Genomic DNA, 22,225 nt, shown 5'->3' on the forward strand with positions numbered 1-22,225 from the left:
AAAATACATATTCAGACAGCCGAGCTCGCAGATTGCTTTTCCCTCTTTCCAAACTTGACACGGCACTCGCGCCCTCGCCGATTCCTGTTCCCTCTAATGAGGCTGCCTTATAAAAACGTGCAGGATACGTAAAGCGAGCACGCCCAACACGAACCAGCATGCACTGGCTGATCTAAGATTAATGATAATGAGTTTGAGACTCATTACAAAAAGGCCTATGGTGTGGGACCCCGATGGTGAACCCCGCACAGGAGAAGAGACGAAGCTTCAGGTGGTCACACAGCTGACAGCAGCACTCATCACAGGTTCTGCACTTTTTATAGCCCGGATAGTACAACAGGGAACAAGAGAAATGGAGAGAGGGGGGGGAGGGGATCATGGCTGCCTTGATTCTGTGGATCCTGTGTGCTCTGCTCTGCAAAATGTGGCCTCACACACACACACACACACACACACATTTTGACAACGCAAGCTGGGCTCACTCTCTCTATATCAAAGGCCCCACACGCGGGATTTACTTTTGTTCTCGGCTGGATGTAAAAAGAGAAAACTTGATGTTTATTTCCCTCTTCTTCTATTTGACTCCGGTTTTGTTGTGTGTGTGTGTGTGTGTGTGTGTGGGTGTTGAGGGGGGGGCGGTAGTCGCTGGGAGTTGCAACTGTATGTTGGTGAGACGTCTGTTTGGTTTTATTTGTGACTGACAGACTGTTGGTCTCCACTCATTTCACTGAAGATGCACTCATGTGCTCCTCTGCAGGCAGAATAGATGAAGGAGGGCAACAAGCGTCTCTTGTGGGCGGCCCTGGTCTGCTTTTTAATATTTTATGCGGCATCCAGAGGGATTATTGGTCGGTTTTTCAGCGATAGGGGCAAAGACCTGGGACGTTCACGTTGCTATGCTACGGCAGAAACGATGCCTTCAGGATCAGTGGCCACGCGGAGGACTTCTAACAGAATGCTGCCCTCTAGTGGAGAAGGCACAGTACTGATGCGTATAAATCAACCGCAGGTGGCAGGGGGTTTGCCTGAATTCTCATGTTTACTTGAAGTCCACAGCATGAGCACAAACCTAGAAACAAATAAATATTTTTAATTCACAACACTATCTCAAAGACATTGTGTCGGACATGCGAGCAACGGGGTGACGTCGCGATCGCCCTCAGGACGTTGTGGTGGACCATGTGCGGTCCAAAGTACACAGAACGATAACCGCATCGCAAAAAGGATTACAAGCAAATGTCGTGGGAATGTCGTGCCTCAGCGTAAATGCCGCTGTAGCGGTACACTATGTCGTAGGAAGTAAAACAAAGCGAATGAGCCACTAAATTACACGGACGCTGCACTTATCGTGACACCTTTCAATGCCGTAGCCGACGCCGTCAGACGTGGACGTGGAAGAACTGAGCGAACAAACACAAAAGCTAGCTTGGCACGTCCGCTCGGCGAAGATTTGGTTATCTATCCGACGTTAGCATGTGCCTTTATTTAACTTCAGTTCATGTCAATGTGAACAAACCAGTGCAATGCGTATTCGCTTATAATGGACATGTAACGCGTTGTTTTATTTTGCTCTCTAGCTAACAAGCTAGCGCTACAAAACGTGCATCGTCGGTGACATCAGCAGGGCTCTCAAGTTTTGAAGACAGGCAAGAGTGACATTCCCCCCCCCCCCCGCAGAACGAAATTTTCGGATATTTCCGTCAGTCGCGCGCAATTCCAGGATGCTTCATTTTCATTGGTTGCTGGATTAAATCTTACCCAGATACGGGTTTTTTTCTGATTGGCTATTGTGTAGCCCATTTCTTTTTTTTGATTGGCTGATAAGTGGCACCTCACAGCAGAACTCCAGGGGAGCGCTTGATTCCTCCACGGTGAGGCCAGCTCATGTTGGCGCGCTGCGGCACATTAAAACATTAAATAGCCGAGAGTTGTTTTTCAGCGTGAGAAATACGATGTGTGGCGGGAGTGCGTGACGTAAGACCGAAATGCGTGAGTCTCACGCTCAACGCGTTACACTTGAGAGCCCTGCATCAGTTAGCGGTGAACGACAACGTAGAAACTAAATGTCCGTGAAATACTTTTATAAGATGACTTTGAGTCTGAAGGCTCAAACGTCACTCTGCTATTGTTGCAAAAAGTCTCCGACATGGCGGTGGCGCTACGTGCTAGCTGAGGGCCTCTTATCGCCCTTCCAATGCCCGGCTAACGAACAGCAGGCGGCAGATGTGTTTCAGCTGCTTTGCTGGTAAGAAACGTGGTAGAGTTTTTTTTTTCTTCTCGTGCACTTGCTGTCAGCACCGACACCGTTTTAAAGTGGGAGAGGAAAGGTGAGCGGATCAGGAAGAGACTGAGCCGGAGTCTTCAACGTCTGTGGAGTCGTTTTCGTCCGCGGACTCCGTGAGGGCCGGGTAGGGCCGCGGCTGGTCCAGGTTGACGTAGGTGACGTTCAGACTGATGTAGTGCTCTCCCTCCAGGCCGGACAGGATGCTGGAGACGGCCAACTCCAACGTAGCAAAGCTGGGCCTCAGCTCTGGATCGGGGTCCCAGCACTCGAGGATAATGCTATACCTGGAGAGACAAAACGCGGACAGAGTCTGAGTCTGATGGAAGTAACCAAGTGAGACATCTCCCTTCTTTCCTATCTCTGTTGAGAGTTGCACGTTAACTCGACCAGGCCGGAACAATCCCCCAGGAAGAGTGACGGGCTCTGACGCTAATTTTACAGTCCAAGCAAAAGGGGGAATAGCCAACTCATTGAGTATATTATCAGTTTGCATTAAAATAACGTATTATTACTTTCGCTTTAGCTTTTATATTTCCAAAATTCTTAAATTTTTAGACTTGATCACTTTATAAACACTTTTTGGTGTTCTCCCAGCAGAGCAATGTAACCTCATACAACGTTTTGTAAAATGTCTTAAGAAATTAAGTGAAGTTATGTAAGACATGAGGAATGAATCAACATTAAATCCTCATTATAATTACCTGGATGAAAGATATTTTGTTATTTGACCCCATCCACCTGCACCCCCGCCCACCCTGTGAGGGTTTTTGTTATCTTTATACTTTTTGGTTCATGCTGACGTGGATTATATGCAAAAGTAATTAGTGGGATATCTAAAAATTACAGAAGTAGGAGGTTGGTCCCTCATCATAAAAAATATTAAATTGTTGTTACTACACCTGACGTCTTTGGATTAAACAAATGACGTAGAACATGTTAACTAGTGAGCTGTAGACGATCTGGAAGGTGGATTTTTAATATCCTGTCGGTGCTCTACATGTGTCCCTTAGTGAGACTTTTACAGAATAGTTGATTTATTCTCCATCAATCTTTAAGTTTCTGTGCAAAGAAGCCGCCAGTCCAAGGGATGTATCATTAATACAGCAAAGACATGTTGTCTTTACGCTGTAAAGTCAGACCACCGTGTGTGTGTGTGTGCGTGTGCATGTGTGTGTGTGTGTGTGTGTGTGAGACACACATTAACTCCCAAACTGCATTGTTTAACTGCGTTGGAATACCAAGTAGTGGACAAGTTACGGGTCTCACACTACTGAGTGACCGTACGAACATCTTGTTATTCCTACTCGGACTTTGTTCTTCCGTCTTGATGTCAATCTTTGTGAGGAGTATTCGTACCAAAAGCATCCCTCAATTATGTGAAGTTTTCCAACGGATGTATGCAAAAGTATTATTCAAAATGTGCAACATAATGCTATTAATCCCACTACTTACAAAGGGCCCGGGCAGTACTGGGGCTGAGGAAGCCTCCTGCCCTTCAGTAAGTAATTTGTTATGTCATACGGGTCCACCTCGGGGTAGGGGCTCGCTCCTCTGGTCAGCATCTCCCACAACAGCACGCCAAAGGACCACTGCATCAGCAGAGGCAAAGGTTACTTAGAATATTGTAGTGAATGCAATTATACAGTATTTTTGCTGTAAAATGACACAACCATGAGGCAATCATTTGTTGTTTACCAAACTCATTGGCTTGTGACCCCATAAAACCAAAGCCATGTCTACATGCGACTCCACATCATTACTTTGTTATATCTTTGTTTGTAGCCAAATCAGAAATAATCATTGTGTGACCCCTAACATTTAAATTGCAACCCCTTGGATAGATGTAGAGGACATCAGATGGCCATACATGTATTATTGATATGTGTTAACGTGCTGATAATGGACATTAAACCACTAAATTGAGTTTACCAGACACATAAGCACTGATTTTTCACAATCTACATATAAGACATGAATCATTCCTCAAATATTTATTCCCAGCCCTAGAATCTGCTCACCACATCGGACTTGGAGGTGAATTTCTGTGTCTGCAGACTCTCGATGGCCATCCACTTGACGGGCAGCTTGGCCTTCCTGTGGTCCTGAACACTGTAGTACTCCTTATCGAACACATCTCTGGCCATGCCAAAGTCTGCCACCTTGACTGTATACGACTCGTCCAGCCTCAAAACATGAAAAGCAACATTTATAGTTCTGATGTAACAATGCAACTCCCCCGAAATGTGTACCAACGAAACATCGACTGAAACTAAATCAAAGAGAAAATTCAGGCCTCATGGAGGTGAACGAACTGATGATTTCTCCGCGTATCTCGGCGACTCACATGCAGTTGCGTGCCGCGAGATCTCGGTGCACAAACTTCTTCTGAGCCAAATACTCCATCCCCTTGGTCACCTGCAGCCCGAAGCCAATCAGATCTTTGACGGTGGGGTTCTGAACGAATCCCACAAACACATGACAAAAAGACAGAATTTAAACTTTTGGAGAACCACAAACACATGAACGGCTGTACAATAAATCAAATGATTAATTTGCACAGTTTTAATGCAGGTGCCACACCCTCTTCTCGCAGCGTATGAAGTGTCGCAGGTCCCCGTGTTTCATGTACGGCAGCACCACTAGAGGGAGCCCCTCCTGCGGCAGGAGGATGCCCAGCAGAGACAGCACATTGATGTGGTGGAAACCCTTCATGATGATCCCTTCCTTCAGAAACTGCTCCACCTCCTCCACGTCTGTTATTCCTGTTGACACACACATATCAAGATGATGGACTCATATCTGGAGGACGAAAAGAAATCACAATGATGAGAAGCTGCTTTTTTAAAAGGTACATTAAATGTCCCTCACTGTTTAAAGACTTGACAGCACAGTGGATTTCTCTGTCGTTGGGGTCTTTAAAGTAGCCGTGATAGACTGTGCCAAAATGACCTGGGGGGGGGGGGGGGTAAAAGTATAGAGTAACACAGAAATTATATTTCCAAGTAGGACAAAGCTTACACGATGCTCCATTAAAAGTATTTTCGTTTCACGATGGGGGTCCTCACCCTTCCCGATGATGCGGTGGTGCTGCACAATGAGCATCTCAGCGGGGATGAGAACATCCTTCACCTCCTCCAGCAGCTTGGGCCTAAAACTAGAGATGGAGATCTTCTCCGGAGGCATGAGGGGCGTTAAGGTCGGATCTACGCTGTATGCAGCGTAGCTGGGAGGACTCAGGGACACGGCTGGTAAAGGTGCAGAGAGAGAGAGAGAGAAGGGTTTCTTATCATTGAGAGTTATGAACTATACAGTATAACAGTGTAGTATGCTGAGTGCTCAGCTCGTCACCTCTCCTGTAGTCCCCAGAGGGCGACAACTCCACGGTGTTAGTACTGGAGCGGCTAGCGCTGTGGGTCAAACGGCTCTCCACCATGGAGGCTGAAAGACATTTCACAAGCCTTTTTTTAAATCATCAACCCGAGGACACGTACATCCCACGCAACACCGGGGATGTTCCGGTTGAAAGACTTGTGTGATACATCCCTAAATTCCCACCCACAGCTGAATCCAGTTTGCACCAACAGGTCTGACCAAGGTCCACCGAAGGGAGAGCACCCACCTTTCTTCTTCTTCCTCAGGTGCTTCATAGCGACGAAGGCCAGCACCGCCCCGGCCACCAGAGCCGCCAGGATCCCCAGAACGATGCCCACCATGTAATGGTTGCTGACCCTCACCACCGTACCGACGTTGTGGACCTGCCCGTTGATGGAGATCTAAAGAACAGGGTTCATCAGACACAGTGGTTACTAGCAATTTATTTTGAAATGTCTTTTTTTGGCATTATTTGCCTATGTTTATGACTGCTTGGCCAGCTTCAAGCCTGGTAAGTGATCACTGGACAGTCACATGCGGTCAGTAAGTCATCCTCTCTTTACCTTCACTGGCAGGCCCTCACCGGTGATGCTCATGTTCTTGGGGATCCTGCAGGTGATCTCGTTATCCAGGACTTTAGCATCACAATCAACGCCCGCCACCGTCATAATGATGGTCATACAGGAGCTCACCAGATTCAGCTTTTGATGCTGTGTGAGGTCAAATCAAGACACGAGACAAAACACGAGATATTCACAAAAGCTATACTGAACATGACCCATCCGCATTCATTTTGTCGTTAAATTAAAAGCAATCTCTCACGTGCAGCGACACTTCGTCGAACCCGGGGTACAAATTCAGCACGTGTCCCTCCATTTCAAAAGGAATGGGCTCGCCATACGGGTGGTAGGAGAACTCTTTGTTCCAAAGTCCCAGCGCTCCGTCCATGTCGAAAGAAAGCTCTCCTTCCTCGGTCTCATCCCTGGGGAACGCCGGAGACACGCACTCCATCCTCGTGGGCAAGGACTTACCGATGCACTCCTGGAACAAGACAGTGTGCTCACACTCCAATGGAAACAAAATGACCGCAGAGGGGAATCGAGAAACTCCGAAAACTGAAGACTGACTGAACAGAATGATGCTTTGTGAGTCTACTGTCCATCACAATGAATGAACACTGTACCCTTGACACAGGTTTCAAGTGGCTCTCATTGGGTTTGAAGCGGATGATGGTGCGGTACACAGAATCCAGGTTCTCCCCCGCGATGACAATCTTCGACCCCCTGCGAGTCAGACAAAACGGTGAGGCACGACTCCGTAATGGTCAGGGGAGACAAGATTGATTCCTGTTGCAGCTGAATATCGCGATGTGTTAAAAAACAAAAGATGAGAAAGACGGATGAGAGCAAAAGGCAGAGCTCTCACTGGCTGACCTGTCAAAGCTGCAGTCGGGCAGCACGGCTGTGATCATGGGGTTCTCCTTGTAGTAGAACACCTTTGTGGTGAGGACGGGAGACTTGTCGATGAAAACACTCAGCGGGACGTCCCTCACCTCTGAGATGGGCTGCGACAGGCAGATGATGGAGGACACATTGCCTTTGGGCTTTGTGACTCTGGAGGGAGACAGCGGTGTGAGCAGTGCATGCCGTAACAGTTTTCAAAGCTTTTTTCATGATGCATGTTCAATAACATAGCATAGTTTGTTATTACCTTCACATTGAAAATGCGGAAGGTTATGTTTTGATCGCCATTTATTTATTTATTTATTTGTATGCGTGTTATTCGCGTAACAAAGAAAGTTGTAAACCGAATCGCATGAAATTTGGTGGGATGATTGGTTATTATCCGGGGACCATTTGATTAGACTTTGGGATCGATCGGGTCAAAGGTCAAGCTCAAGGTCATGAAAAGGTCAAAATCTTCTTTTTACCATAGCACGGTCAATTTTTATCCAATTGGCATGCAACTAATGCCAAAATGTTCATAATTCAATGCCCAATCTTGTGATATGCGAAGGTATGCGCTCTACCGAGTGCCCATTCTAGTTGTCTTATGTTGTAAGGTCTGTCAAGGGACTACAGATGCAAATGAGCTGAAGCTAAACTCTGGTACAGTGCATCAAATGGTGGCATTGATGTTTTAACTGTACATGGTGGATAATAATAATAATAATAATAATATTAATAATTATTATTATTAATATTATTAATTATAATTATTATTAATATTATTATTACTATTATAATAATAGTTGCATTGTATTTTTCTTTCTGTATTTTATTTATTTATTTACATGGATTTGTATTACTGCTCACTCCTGTGCACCTGCTGCTGTAATCCTGCAATTTCCCCACTAAGTGACCAATAAAGGATTATCTTATTTTATTTAATCTAATCTTATCTAGCTCATCTCTGAGTCTCAGTCTTTGGATGCCAAGTCCCACCTCGGGGGGTCAGCCTGTGGTTTCTCAAACCATCATTATTCCACACACAATGTGAGGGTAGTGTGATGAAAACCGATGGGGACAGATGTGTTTCCAGACCTCTTTATAGGACAGGGCATGTCGTTGAGAGTGACTTTCCTGGTCTTCCCAGCATCCAAGTGCGGCCCAGTCACCGTGATGAGCGTGCCCCCAACACGAGGCCCATAGTTGGGTTGGATTTCTGTGATGTTGGGAATCTGGAGGGACAGTTCATTGAAGTATTTTGGTAAACAAACAACAAACAAAAAAGCGGGTGCCCTCGCATTTCAAAGTATTTCCAGCGTGTGTGTTGTGTACTGAGGATATTAGTAGACGATAAGCAGCAAAAGATTACCACAAATATGAATCCTGGCATTTCTGCCTTCCCGTCAATAGAGTAGCGTCCCTCCACTTTGCCCTCATGCACCTCCACTGTAATGTGAACGGGTTTGGACAGCTCAGCGGACCCCGAGCGAATCTTACACACCAAGCTGAGGAGCAGCGCCACAAAAACACATGTGTGAGTGACAGTGACGGCAGCAACAGGGACAAATGCAATTTCAGGGTGAATTAAATCTGTTGGAATTTGAAACTCCATGTGTTAGCGTTAGTGTCATCAACCCACTCGCACTGTTTTTATAGAATAAGTTTGTTGGTGATTCTATAAAATAAATGTGTAACCCTTTTAGCCACACTAAGGAAGGTTAATATTTACGGCATTTACCATCAGCTTCAGCATATTAAGGCGCATTTCAAGTTATGTCAGCCCCTCAAAGTCTCATCTCATTTTCCTCCACAAACAGACGTCTCAATAGACGAGATCCCAGAGCAGAACAGTCGTGGTCTTTTCGTGCATTCTCAATTTCTCAGAGAAAAATCCAACATTTCTCCAACGGATCGGACTTGGACCCGTAGCCTGGGCCTGCACGGATACTCACTGTGTGTTATTGCTTTTGACCGGAAGCACAGTGCACGGAGTCTGTCCCAGTCGGACCTGGTGGGTTCTGGAGGTGATGGCGGGTCTCACGGGGGACTGGAACTCCCAGCCGCACACCGTCAGCTCCGTTTGACCGTCGGGAGGAGCGGTCCGCGGGAAGAACTGTGTCGATAAAGCAGAGCACGCAACAGTGCCACCTCGAAATGAAATGTTTTCACTCGTTGCACGGAGAGACGTGTGTATCCCGGATTACGGAAGACAAACCTCACCCCAGTGATCCCCGGCTGGCAGGACTCGTTCCTCCAGCGGCTGGGACACTCGCTCTCCCAGGAGCACACTCCGGAGCACCAGCCACAGCCCATAAACTTCGGGGCTGTCAGGCACATGGCACAAGTCAGGAAGTGTTGACAGCCCGGCCCTCTCTGGGGCACCTGGATCATCTGAAACCAAAGGCATTTAAAAGGTCACATATTCACTCGTATGGCCTTGTACTACTTCATTATTAATGTGGGTATTGCTATAACATGAAAACTGATACTGGGCCTCGTTCAGCAGACAGCTCCTGGTGCTGAGAGGAAGTCCAACACACTTCTCCAATCCAAATAACACACGGTAATGGTCCAAAAAACCCATGTGATTACTGATATATTGACCATGCCGCAAAGTCACATCAAGTTTATCCATCTGCTTTAGCCCCTTGTTCATTCTCAGGGGGACACATGGTGCAACCTATCCCAGCATGCACTGGGCAGAGGGCAGGAACACATCATAGGGCCAATGGCAGCCCCATGAGCCTCGTGATCAAATGACAGTAATATCCACAGAGCCATTCGACACGTCTACATTGATATGAATCCCATTTCATGCGAGCGCTCTTGTACCTTGTCTCCAACCACAAAGAGAAGATACTCTGACGAGGAAACAGCGGCGATGGACGTGACCCTCTGGTTCTCCACCAAGGAGTAATTGGCAAAGATGAGAGGGCTGGATCTCGTCAATACAAGCTGTCAACACAGAACACAACGTACGGTTATAAGTGAGTGGACCGTGTATACAAGAGTCCCGTGAGGACAGATACATAAGCATGGCCCGTGTACCTGCAGCAGGCGCCCAGTCGAAGTGCCAATATGGGCCACGGTCTTGTTCTCGATGGTTGTGACCAGCAAGGATGTGAGCAGGACGTCCGTCATCTGCCTGTTGAAGAGATCCACTCTGTAGTAGGGCTTCGACAGCATGGTCGGATGGTCTCTGCATGTGGCGTTGTTCTCCATGCTCTAGTACCAAGACAAGGGGCAGCAAGACAATGAGACAATGAGAAGGAATCTGTGGCAGAAAATATGAGACCTGTTTGAACGAGGCTGACATCAGAGTCTACGATTGGCTTTTAGGTTACAGAGAAGCAAGAAAAATAACCCAACGATGTTTCAACTGCTTGCTCAGATGTCGTGGAGAAAGAGTCAGTGAAGAGGACCTTGTATTTTGTATTCATTACCTTCGCATTGAAAATGTGGAAGGTTATGTTTTGATCGCCGTGTATTTATTTATGTATTTATTTATTTATTTGTATGCGTGCTACTCGCATAACTCAAAAAGTATTAAACCGAATCGCATGAAATTTGGTGGGATGATTGTTTATTATCCAGGGACCATTTGATTAGATTTTGCGATCGATCGGGTCAAAGGTCACGGTCAAGGTCATGAAAAGGTCAAAATCTTCTTTTTACCATACACTCAAAAAAACGATTCAAGCCCTTCTTTCTAGAGGGACACACATTAAATATTGTTTGACATTAAATTAAATAAAATTAAAAAAAATATTTATATTTTTTTTGAATGGTAAAACACAAAATGTATGAATACTTTCATTTATTAGATTTATAGGTTACACACTCACAAAACGATTCAAGCCTTTTAGGGAGGGGATTTGTTTTAAATTTTTGATACATAAAAATAAATATATAAATTAATATTTATATTTATATGGTGGAACACAAAAAATTGAATTCTTTTTTTTTATTATTATTAGATTTAGCATATCATCTCAAAATAAAAAATAAAAAAAAATGTGTTTCATTGAGGATGCGCCTGCGCCAGCTGAAAATCAGTTGTTTACAAGGTGAAGACACTTTGGCTGTGTTAAGGGTGGTAGTGTGGTGCACACTCAAAAACCAAAGTCAAAGGTCTGGTTCAATTCAGTTGGGGGTTTCCTTCTTTCCTTCTGTGGAGTTTGCATATTTTCTTAGTTAGTTAGTTTTGGACATATTTTACAATGGACATTATTAATTTAATATTTAATTTATTTTTATTTTATTTTATTTTGATTGAAATGAGTGATTGAATTGCATTGTAATTTGTATTGTGCTGTGTTGCAAATTTGAGTTGGAGTATAATATAATTTTGCAATGGATTGGATGAAACAAATTAATTGAGTTCATGAGTGAGTCATCATTTCTTTAGCGTGGTCAATTTCTATCCAATTGGCATGCAACTAATGCCAAAATGTTCATAATTCAATGCCCAGTCTTGTGATATGCGAAGGTATGCGCTCTACTGAGTGCCCCTTCTAGTTTAAATTAGCTTTGAGTACGTATTCGTGCTCTTTCGAAGAGATCCATATTCTCGGATGATGATGTTTCTACTTCTTTAAAGCGTAACAGACGCAGTGAGATGGGCCCAGCTGTTCGCTCGCAAGGAGGACGAGCTGCTACCGGTCACCAGGGAAATCACGAGTTCCCGGCACGCCAGCAGCACGAGGTGAATCTGTCGTCGTTATGTCATCATTTGGTAATTCAGCAGGCCGTGATAAATGATTATGTGCTGCGCTACTGACAGTGGGATTGCCTGGTAGCTTTCGACACGCCGCAGGGCGGATCTCTGGGAGTCGTCGGGTAAACACGGGTTCATATCTTCGGGGCATGAAATAACAACAAAGAAATGGCACGTTGCTAATTGTGTTCCTGTCATATAAAAAGATGAAAGGGTAATTTGGATAGCAGCATTCTTCAAATTTAGTTGAAACGAAAAAAATACAGGGGGACATCAGCGTCGGAGATACACGAGGGCAAAGGGAAAAACTGCCCCGAAGAAATATCATTTTGCCCCTGACATCACTAGGAGAGGGGCAAAAAATGCCCCCATAATTCAATAACTTAATAGCGTTTAGTTGGTTTTCTTTGTTGTGTGTGTCCTATCTGTATTGCCCGTACTAGATAGACAAGCAAAATCAATAAATATAATTTTGAAGTATAAAAAACAAAGAAATAATTTGTAATAATTGTATAAAAAAATGTAACAACAATACATAACTACAAAGAAATATGAATAGAATTTAATATGATTGTCTGATTTATGTTTTCTGTTTGTTTTCTGTTAAAAAATCTAAGCAAACACTTTGAATCTGTAGACTACTGCACAATAGTCTTATTATTACCATGTTTATGATAATTGCTCATATACTGAAAGCATAAATAAGTATCTTTATTATTTCTCAACAAAGGTTAAATGTTATTACACAAGTTTCAAAAAGTGCCCCCAATTACTTTTTAAAGGCCCCTGGATTTCAGGCAGTGGGGGAAAAAACTGCCCCCTAAAAAATATGTAAAGTTCCTCCCCTGGGAGACATACATCCTCCATGAGGCATTGCGATTGGCTCTCACCCCCAGAGGAGCATAAAACCTTGTTTCCAGAACCATAAACCTCAAATGACCTCAAGAAGTAATTACCTGGGAAGCTTAAGCACACATGAGTATGACACATAGTGTGAAAAAGAATAAGAAAGATAGGCTATATCGGCATATGGTATAACCAAACTAAAAAACACATTTTCATATTTAAGCGAGAGGCCAGAAGCTGAAAGCGGCCAGAATCACATGCTCATATTAACAAATATATTATTTTACATTACTCAATTTAATGACCCTTCAGAGTCTATTTGATTTGATGGCGTGCTAAAAAGCAGATGAGCACAGACTGTGTGAGGCGCAGAGGATCTTGTTGGCACTAAATGTGTTTTGGTGTGTAAAGTAATGGAAGAACCAGGATTTCGGATTGTTGGACAATCCCGCTGGCAGACCACTCAACATTCAGACCTGCAGCCAACAACAGCAAAACAGACGAGGCCTCGGGAGAAAGGCTCACCGGTTCCAAGAAACCAAAACCAATGTGAATTCCTCAGATTTTCTATATTTTTATTTTCCTTGAACAACGGACCGAGCTGCTTCTGTGCGACCGCATTTACTTTCTCACCGCAAGTTCTACGACTCAACAACTAAACGATGAAAATCACAATAACAGCAACTCAGTTCTGGGAATTCTATTTAATTCTCAATCTGGCTGTTGCATCGGGAAGAGGGAGACCCCCCCCTCCCCCCTATCCGTCAATGCAGAATAACAACATTTTTTAAAGATTATATTATGGGAAATATGCAACAGTTTTCCCGAGAGTATTAACATGAGATACTGATTCAGTCCTAAATCTAAAACGTTTAAAAATATACTTCCAAAATGCTCACTGTGGCCTCAACAGGCTCCGAAATACACTCACATCATGACACGAGATCAAATCTTTTTTAAATCAAATATATATTTTTAAGACCCTCTTCCTGTCTGGCCTGAGAAATTCACTCAACTGACGCAGCCCTCAAGACCACCTTGGCCCCTGGCCAATTTTCATTCCAACGGACTTCTCACATCCTTATTTATCTATCCAAAAAAAGCAATGCGTATCCCAGATTTCTCGGATTTAAAAGCGAGTGCTCACTGAATGTTGATGCGAGTGGTTTTGGTTACGTTCCTCTGCTTGCCGGGACGCAAATGATCTTAATGGGAATCCCAAAAAGTTTCCTTTGTCCACGGGCATTTAATTTAGAGGATGTGACACATGATGAAGAGGATTAAGAAATTTAAAAAAGGCCAAATGATCACAGAGATTGTTATACAGGACTGTCTCAGAAAATTAGAATATTGTGATAAAGTTCTTTATTTTCTGTAATGCAATTAAAAAAACAAAAATGTCATGCATTCTGGATTCATTACAAATCAACTGAAATATTGCAAGCCTTTTATTCTTTTAATATTGCTGATTATGGCTTACAGCTTAAGAAAACTCTAAAATCCTATCTCATAAAATTTTAATATTTCCTCAGACCAAGTAAAAAAAAGATTTATAACAGCTGAGTGTTTGTCAAGGCTCAGGAAACCCTTGCAGGTGTTTCGAGTTAATTAGACAATTCAAGTGATTTGTTTAATACCCTACTAGTATACTTTTTCATGATATTCTAATATTTAGAGATAGGATATTTGAGTTTTCTTAAGCTGTAAATCATAATCAGCAATAAATCAGAATAAAAGGCTTGCAATATTTCAGTTGATTTGTAATGAATCCAGAATGCATGACATTTTTGTTTTTTTAATTGCATTACAGAAAATAAAGAACTTCATCACAATATTCTAATTTTCTGAGACAGTCCTGTATTTCCATGTGTCAACTATCAGCCATTCTTATTACTTTCAAAACCTCCCCATGACACACTGACTGTGTCAGGGAAGTGATAATTCCACTTTTGGGGAACCACGCTTTTGGGTTTCTTGCTCAGAGTAAGATGAGAAGATTAGTCGTATCAATCTTCTCATTTACCTTCTCATTAATAAAGCAGCATGAGGTGTGAACAATCTCTCAAAAGGCAGATTTAATTCCTATTTTCTGATTATAATGACACAATAATCTACAGACAGATTCAATTTGAGTCACTCAATGACCACATTCTGCTCTGCGCTGTAATAAAAATGAACTTTCTCCAGTTTGAGTCATTTCCTTAATCATGCTTGTTACTCATTGTGTCTGCCAGTCGTAAAGTATTACTTTGGTTCGGGGTTTACAGAATGTTATCATATTTTTCCATCATAATCCTCAGAAAGCATAAACATGGCAAAGCTTGAACCAAAACTATTACATGTGAGGAACTTCTATAAGTGCATCACTAATTTACTTTTACCATTTGGATCTCATCTGTCCTCGTACATGTGCAAACAAGCTGCCATGGAGCCTATTTTCTCCACTCCCCATGCATAATTTCCCCTGCGTCAATGTTGGACGGCACGCCAAGAGAAACGCGCACATTCCTCCGGATCGTCTGACTGACATTTATACGAGCCGTGAACTGCCTCAATTATGTTTCATCTTTCAGCTCGCACTGGTTTTCTGTCAAGGGGATTTAATTCCCTGAAGGAGGAGTGCACGTCCCCGATCGTTCGTGTCCCCTATCGTTCGTGTTCACAGTTCAATGTTAGGAAAAGTGCATATAATCAATAGAAAGTTCTTTTAATTTTGCAATTTTGCAGTTTCTGTGCAGGTGTCACACACTGGATGTGTCTTTCAACCATGATGTTAAATGAGTGTTGGCAGGCTGAGAGGGGAGGAGACAAGCAGAACTATATGGAAAAGAGTCAATCATGAGGCAGTAACAACAACAACAACAGGAGGTGTGTTCCCAGTCAAATTATATAATTATTTTGTTTTCTTTCGTGTGAAATGTATATACTTGTTTATCAACTTCACTCACACTGTAGTGGTCATTTGTCCTGAGAAATCAAATAAAACGATAAATCAAATTGCCACTGACGCACATCATTTATTTTCTAAACAAACAAAAAGAGCAAACAAAATGCTAACACTTCCTCTTTGTGCTGGTAAAAAAAACATAGGTCACCCTAGTGCATGCTGGTCCTGTGCCTACCCACCTCTACATATAACCACAGGTACCCAGTGTTACCCAACCAGTGAACCTAAAACTAAATATATTTAAACAACAATCATAATGTATGAAACTAAACTACAACTATCATAAGAAACAACTCTAACATATTAAAATATAACCTAAATATACAATGAATTATCAATATTACTTTACAATAAAATCGAAATACAAATGTCAAAATAAATAGCTCCAACAAACACTATTCATGTGATAAATTACGCCTCTTGAGAGGATACATGTCGTAAAAGTACACTTGAGCCCCTTTTCACAGCAGCCATGTTGACGTGTGATTGCTGAATAAACACAGGTGTGATAAATCAAATTGATTGATTGATTATATTTAGTGTCCCTGACAATACAGTGAGATAGCAAAGCACAAAACCAGAGCCCCAGCCCAGCTAAATGGAACAGGGCCGTCATAATAAGTTTCAATCACACCTGTGTTTACCCTGCAATCACATGTCAAAACGGCTGCTATGAAAAGGGCCTCCCCGATTGGCTACGGACCGCAGGTAAAAGGGTTATGAAAGGTGTTGGAAGAGAGCAAAGTGGTTTCTCCTTTTTGTGGCTGATCTGAATCCAATTTTTTTTAATCTGGAAAATATAACGCCTCCTCCTTTTTCCACTGACACAAGCAGCCATCCTCAAGTACCTAATGGTTTCATCCAGTCACAACCAGTGCTCAGTTACATCACTATCTTTACCTTCGCATTGAAAATGCCGGAAGGTTATGTTTTGATCGCCGTGTATTTATTTATTTATTTATTTGTATGCGTGTTATTCGCAAAACTCAAAAAGTATTGAACCGAATCGCATGAAATTTGGTGGGATGATTGTTTATCCGGGGACCAGTTGATTAGATTTTGGGATCGATCGGGTCAAAGGTCAAGGTCAAAGGTCATGAACAGGTCAAATCTTCTTGAATCACATGGAATTTGGTGGGATGATTGGTTATTATCCGGGGACCATTTGATTAGATTTTGGGATCAAGCGGGTCAAAGGTCAAGGTCAAGGTCATGGAAAGGTCAAAATCTTTTTTTTACCATAGCACGATACATTTTTGTCCAATTGGCATGCAACTAATGCCAAAATGTTCATAATTCAATGCCCAATCTTGTGATATGCGAAGGTATGCGCTCTACCGAGTGCCCGTTCTAGTTTCCATATGTACGCACGCACATGTTGGTGAGAGATGACGGCTCCACACCCACATGGTGATATTTCCTAACAGGCCCTGTCAAGAACCCTAAACCCTGAGTCAGCAAATAATCATCCATATACCGGGGAGACGCTTCAGATATTTTCCTGGGAATTCCAAAGAGTTACTGGAAACCCCCCGGATCACCCCCTCCATGTTATGGATGAACGCTGTGTGCTGGTTGGACGGACGGCCTCACCTCATGGGGACAGCTCTCGCAGGGCTGGAAATGGCAGAGCCCTCTGGAGAGCTGCTCCGGCCCCGACTCGCAGCAGTCGTCCACTCCATCCACGATGGCTTTGTTCACGTTGTCGATCGGGAAGGCGCACAGGGCCGAGTCGCGCTCCGTCACCCCGTTGTCATCGGTGACGGCGAAAACCCCGTAGAGGATGTCGTCCTCCTCCTCGGCCCCCAACTCCTCCGCCAGCTCCCTGCCCGCCGTGCCGAAGTGGGCCGCCTGGACCACGTTGTACACCACGTCCCTGTAGGGCTCGCTGGCCACGTTCCTCCTCCGCCGCTTCGGCTCGAAGCGACACTCCAGGATCACCTCGCGGTACCTCTTCATCTCCCACTCGTTCCGCGGGAGGCGACCCAAGCGGGTCTGGAGCGGGGAGGAGTCCTGATCGGGGCTCTCTCGCTGCACCGAGAGGAAGTAGACGAACTCCCGAGTGAAGAAGCTGTAGACGTATTCGATATGGTACGTCCGCCGCAAGCCCGGAAGGACCGTCAGGCCACGGACGTCGTTGTAGAAGCCGTCTTCCGTGGCCAGCGGTCGACGCACCGATATCGACTTCCTCGCGTACCGCTGGGTCACGCTGTCGTTGACAGAGGCGGCGACGAAGAAGTAGACGGTCTGGCCCTCTTCGACCATCGTGACTTTGGTGCCAAGAGGGCTGGCCAGACAGTCGGGACAGTACGCGGCGGAGTTCGAATCCTTCCTGAACAAACACTTCGAGAGGGAAGGCGACTCTCCGTTTGGGTTTAGTTGGTGGAAATAGCATACGCCGTACTGGGAACTTCCACAAGAGTATAAAGACATAAAGAGAGTATCCAACAGCAAGACTTGGTTGTTTGTGTCCTCCAGGAAGTTGGGATCCTTGTCAATGTTGCACAAGTTGCATACGTGACACTCGGGGCTTCCCACCGGCCCGGTGCGGAGCTCCCATACCTTCTCCAAGCTTCTGTTGACGGCTTCGATGACATTCTGAGAGGCGACGTACACCTCCTGGTATTGCGAGTTGTTGACTATGTTCTGGATGGCGCCCCGGGCCTGGAAGAAGGGCATGGTGTAAACCACGGAGAAGTTGACGGTGCTGGGGGAAAGCGAGGGGCAGTTGGCCAGGGCGATGGCCAGCAGAGTCTGGACACAGGCACATGTCCCCCACTGCGTGGTCCAGTGGACCATCTCCACTCCGGGGTGCACGGAGGAGGCAACGGCACAGACAACGTGGGGTTACCTCCCGGTCTGATGTCGGGACGAAAGCATCCTGAACGCCAGCCGCTGATACCTAAAGGAAGAAAGTGGAAAAGGTCATTAAATCATAAAGTTGAACAGGGTCAACTTGTGGACTAATAGATGTCGCCAAGAAACGTCCAGAGTTAATTAAATGAAGGCAATAAGTGTCGGAATCACAGCGTTCTGATGGCATGTTTAAATATGCTAAATTAAATTATTATTATAATTAAATTATTGTTCAAATTTCCTTTTTCATTTTGTTGACATATTGGAGGCAAAGGTTTTTTGCACTGTCACTGTCAAGTGCCATAATATATATATATATATATATTTAAATGTCCATGTTTTTAGTAATAAAATGTTTTATACATCAGGCTATATAATATATATGAAAAAAATAATTACAATAACAAATCTGAACTTTGGACGAAGCCACACACTTATGTCGAAACCCATGAAAGAATATATATTATATATATATATAAAGATATATTTAAATTAGGCTATAAATATATATACAGGACTGTCTCAGAAAATTAGAATATTGTGATGAAGTTCTTTATTTTCTGTAATGCAATTAAAAAAACAAAAATGTCATGCATTCTGGATTCATTACAAATCAACTGAAATATTGCAAGCCTTTTATTCTGATTTATTGCTGATTATGGCTTACAGCTTAAGAAAACTCAAATATCCTATCTCTAAATATTAGAATATCATGAAAAAGTATACTAGTAGGGTATTAAACAAATCACTTGAATTGTCTAATTAACTCGAAACACCTGCAAGGGTTTCCTGAGCCTTGACAAACACTCAGCTGTTATAAATCTTTTTTTTTACTTGGTCTGAGGAAATATTAAAATTTTATGAGATAGGATTTTAGAGTTTTCTTAAGCTGTAAGCCATAATCAGCAATATTAAAAGAATAAAAGGCTTGCAATATTTCAGTTGATTTGTAATGAATCCAGAATGCATGACATTTTTGTTTTTTTAATTGCATTACAGAAAATAAAGAACTTTATCACAATATTCTAATTTTCTGAGACAGTCCTGTATATATATATTGTTTTCAGGAAATGGTGAGAGTTATTTTTACTAACAGCTCAAATATCACTCTGCGTAACTCTGTCATGCACTGAATCCGAACGGATCTGAGGTGATAAATATCATCATCTTAGTGGAGCCGCGGTCATAAAGATAAAAGCTTCTGTCCGACACACTGTTTACATAATAAAAAGAGAGAGCTGCGTCGTTGCTGCATTGTTGGTGCTCAGCATCGTATAGTCATTTCTTTCCTCATGTGACTTCCTGCACAAGTCATTCACATCTGTCTGGACGTGTTTATTCTGGTTAACCCAACGTCTAATCTGTCCTCCCCCCCCCCCCCCCCACACACACACACATTATGAGTCATGCTTTTTCATAATAAACCAAGCAAACCAGGCAAACAAAAAAATGCAGCCTCCAAAACAACGAGCAACCGAGCGGAACCGCGCTTCAAACCCTGAGCCTTGGCTTCCTCCTGGACAGACGTTGCCGGGTGGATCATTAACTCGACACATCGCAGTAAGGCCGTAATGAAGAACACCCCGGCCTCTCCACTTTCCATTCCCGGCACAGCCTCTACGTGCCTTCCAGAGGGAAAGGCGTGCACGGGCCGATGGCCAGGAGTTCGACGTGTGCCCGTTTCAGCCCCAGGTGAAGAAGAAACGGCTCATCTGCTCGTGCCACCGAATTTTGATCAACTCTGATTCTTTTTTTTCAACGGCACACAAAGCTCCATTTTCACCAAAACTCCATCACTTATTGTTGCCGTAAGGAGTCGTATACGGAAAAGTTGCAAAGTAAAGTGTGTCGTCCTGGCATCAATAATTCATGGTTTCCCACTAAAGCGGTGTTACATTTTAACGTTGGCGGCTCCATGTGAAACCGAGGTTAAGGTCGGAGGACATGTGCGTACATAGTAATGGCACTGATTGACTTCCTTCATGTTCATGGTTAATAAAGCAAATGGTTGAAATTGAGTTTCCATTCGTTGTACTATTGAGCTATTTAAAGGCCGGGCGGCGTGTCGGTTTTTGCATCAGTGTATTTATTCCCTCACAGGTGAATTAAAGATGCGGGATTCTGAGTTATAGTGTCTGTGTGTTAAATGTGCTTTATATCTTCTATTTAATTTGTCTTTTTTATTTCAGTGTCTATATGAATTTACCCATTTTAAATTTTCTAAATATACAAATTGTAACTTGTATACGCGAGTGGCCTGTGAGGCTACAGTGAGAGGGGTGGAGACATTGCGTTTGGCTGCAAACAGCTTTATCGGATCGGTGCCTTGCTCACAGACACTTTGGCGGCAGTTATAATGATGTCATGATGCACAGATATCCACGAGGATCGATGGTGAAAAACACAAGGCACCCCAAGAAAATATGTATTAATTCAGCGACAGGTAATGCTTCCCAAACCAGTACAGAACCGCCCACAAAAACAAAAAAAAACCAGTGTGGAGCAACACACGTGTGTTTGAAGCATTTTTAAACATATCAGGATGATTCTGTTTATTAAGTTAATATAAGTATGTTATGCAAGTTTATTCTTCAAAAAATATTCATCCAAGTGATCAATACAATTCTGAAAATTGCACAGAAGCTGCACCATTTGTTTGCTTGATCTTGACCCTTTTTAGATATATTTTTTTATTATTATTAATATTATTATTATTGACTTATCTTCCTGTTTCTTATCCTAGCCTAAGCGGCTCACTGACTGTGAAATGGTGCCAGCTTACATTCTGGCTCCATTGTATTTGACTAGCTGCAGAACCTAGAAACACCTTGCCCTGTGGTCTTTAGGAATGCTTTTAGTCCACCACTGTGTTGTTTTAAACAAACTGTACAGAGAATAAAATCCAATTGCAAATGTAAATTGTCATATTTCATGATATAACTCTTCAAATTGGATACGAAATAGTAAAAGAAAGCCTTCCCAGCTCACCTGTCCACCACCAGCACCCACCATCCCAGGCCATATGACAGTGAAAACTCGTATTTTAAAACACTACGGTTGCTTTAAAATGACTTCAACACGCTTTGTGACATGTTTTAACCTCCTGTTATGATATAATGTTAGTGTCTGACGAACAGAAAGTCTCTGGTACATGGCAGACGGGACCGTTATGGCAAAGCTCACCTGTGCAGGTTAGTGTCTGTCCTCTCGCTGCCCGCCTCGCTCCTCGGCCCGTGACTCTGGAGAGCAGCGCGTGCAGCAGCGGGATGACTCAAGATCTCGCCTCTCGAACCGTGAAGCCCGGTCCGTCCTCGCGAGGCTCCGGGACAAGTAACCTGCGCCGGGTTCGGATTTAAACGTGAACGCGCAGCTCGAGTTGGACCTCTTTGTCTCAGACTGGACTTCAGCTAGCCCCGCCCCCTCTGACGGTCAGCAGCGGCAAACCCAATTAACCTTCATTGAACAGTGACGTACACGTGCCGTCAATTAATGCATGTACATTATTATCATTTTGTATTAAATTTATGTCATATTTAATATATATGTATTTTTTTTTCTGCTATATATTTTGTATTATTATAATACTTTTTTTTATTAACTCTACTTCATGCTCTCATATAGAGTATATTATATACAATATTCTAGGATATATATATATATTCTAGAATATTGTATATAATATACTCAATATGGGAGCATGAAGTAGAGTTCTTAAAACCAGGTAATATTGGCCCACTACCATTATCAGTGGTTGA

At 43.3% G+C, this 22,225-nt stretch overlaps 1 protein-coding gene across 1 annotated transcript; it reads right to left on the reverse strand.

The window, feature by feature from the left end:
- Positions 1–301: 301 nt before the first annotated feature.
- mst1rb (macrophage stimulating 1 receptor b) lies at positions 302–21,732 on the reverse strand. The gene is made up of 21 exons (XM_056438428.1): positions 21,654–21,732; positions 17,208–18,516; positions 10,153–10,329; positions 9,937–10,059; positions 9,325–9,495; positions 9,057–9,217; positions 8,474–8,609; positions 8,200–8,336; positions 7,090–7,269; positions 6,840–6,939; positions 6,479–6,697; positions 6,220–6,366; positions 5,904–6,057; positions 5,633–5,722; positions 5,350–5,529; positions 5,153–5,233; positions 4,865–5,046; positions 4,629–4,738; positions 4,303–4,468; positions 3,737–3,873; positions 302–2,568 (listed from the first exon to the last, which is right to left on the reverse strand). Exons 2-21 carry the CDS (start codon positions 18,411–18,413, stop codon positions 2,337–2,339), a joined length of 4,089 nt encoding a protein of 1,362 aa, XP_056294403.1. The 5' UTR covers positions 18,414–18,516; positions 21,654–21,732; the 3' UTR covers positions 302–2,336.
- Positions 21,733–22,225: the final 493 nt, after the last annotated feature.

This window comes from Pseudoliparis swirei, chromosome 18 (genome assembly GCF_029220125.1).
Source record: "Pseudoliparis swirei isolate HS2019 ecotype Mariana Trench chromosome 18, NWPU_hadal_v1, whole genome shotgun sequence".
Lineage (NCBI taxonomy): Eukaryota > Metazoa > Chordata > Actinopteri > Perciformes > Liparidae > Pseudoliparis > Pseudoliparis swirei.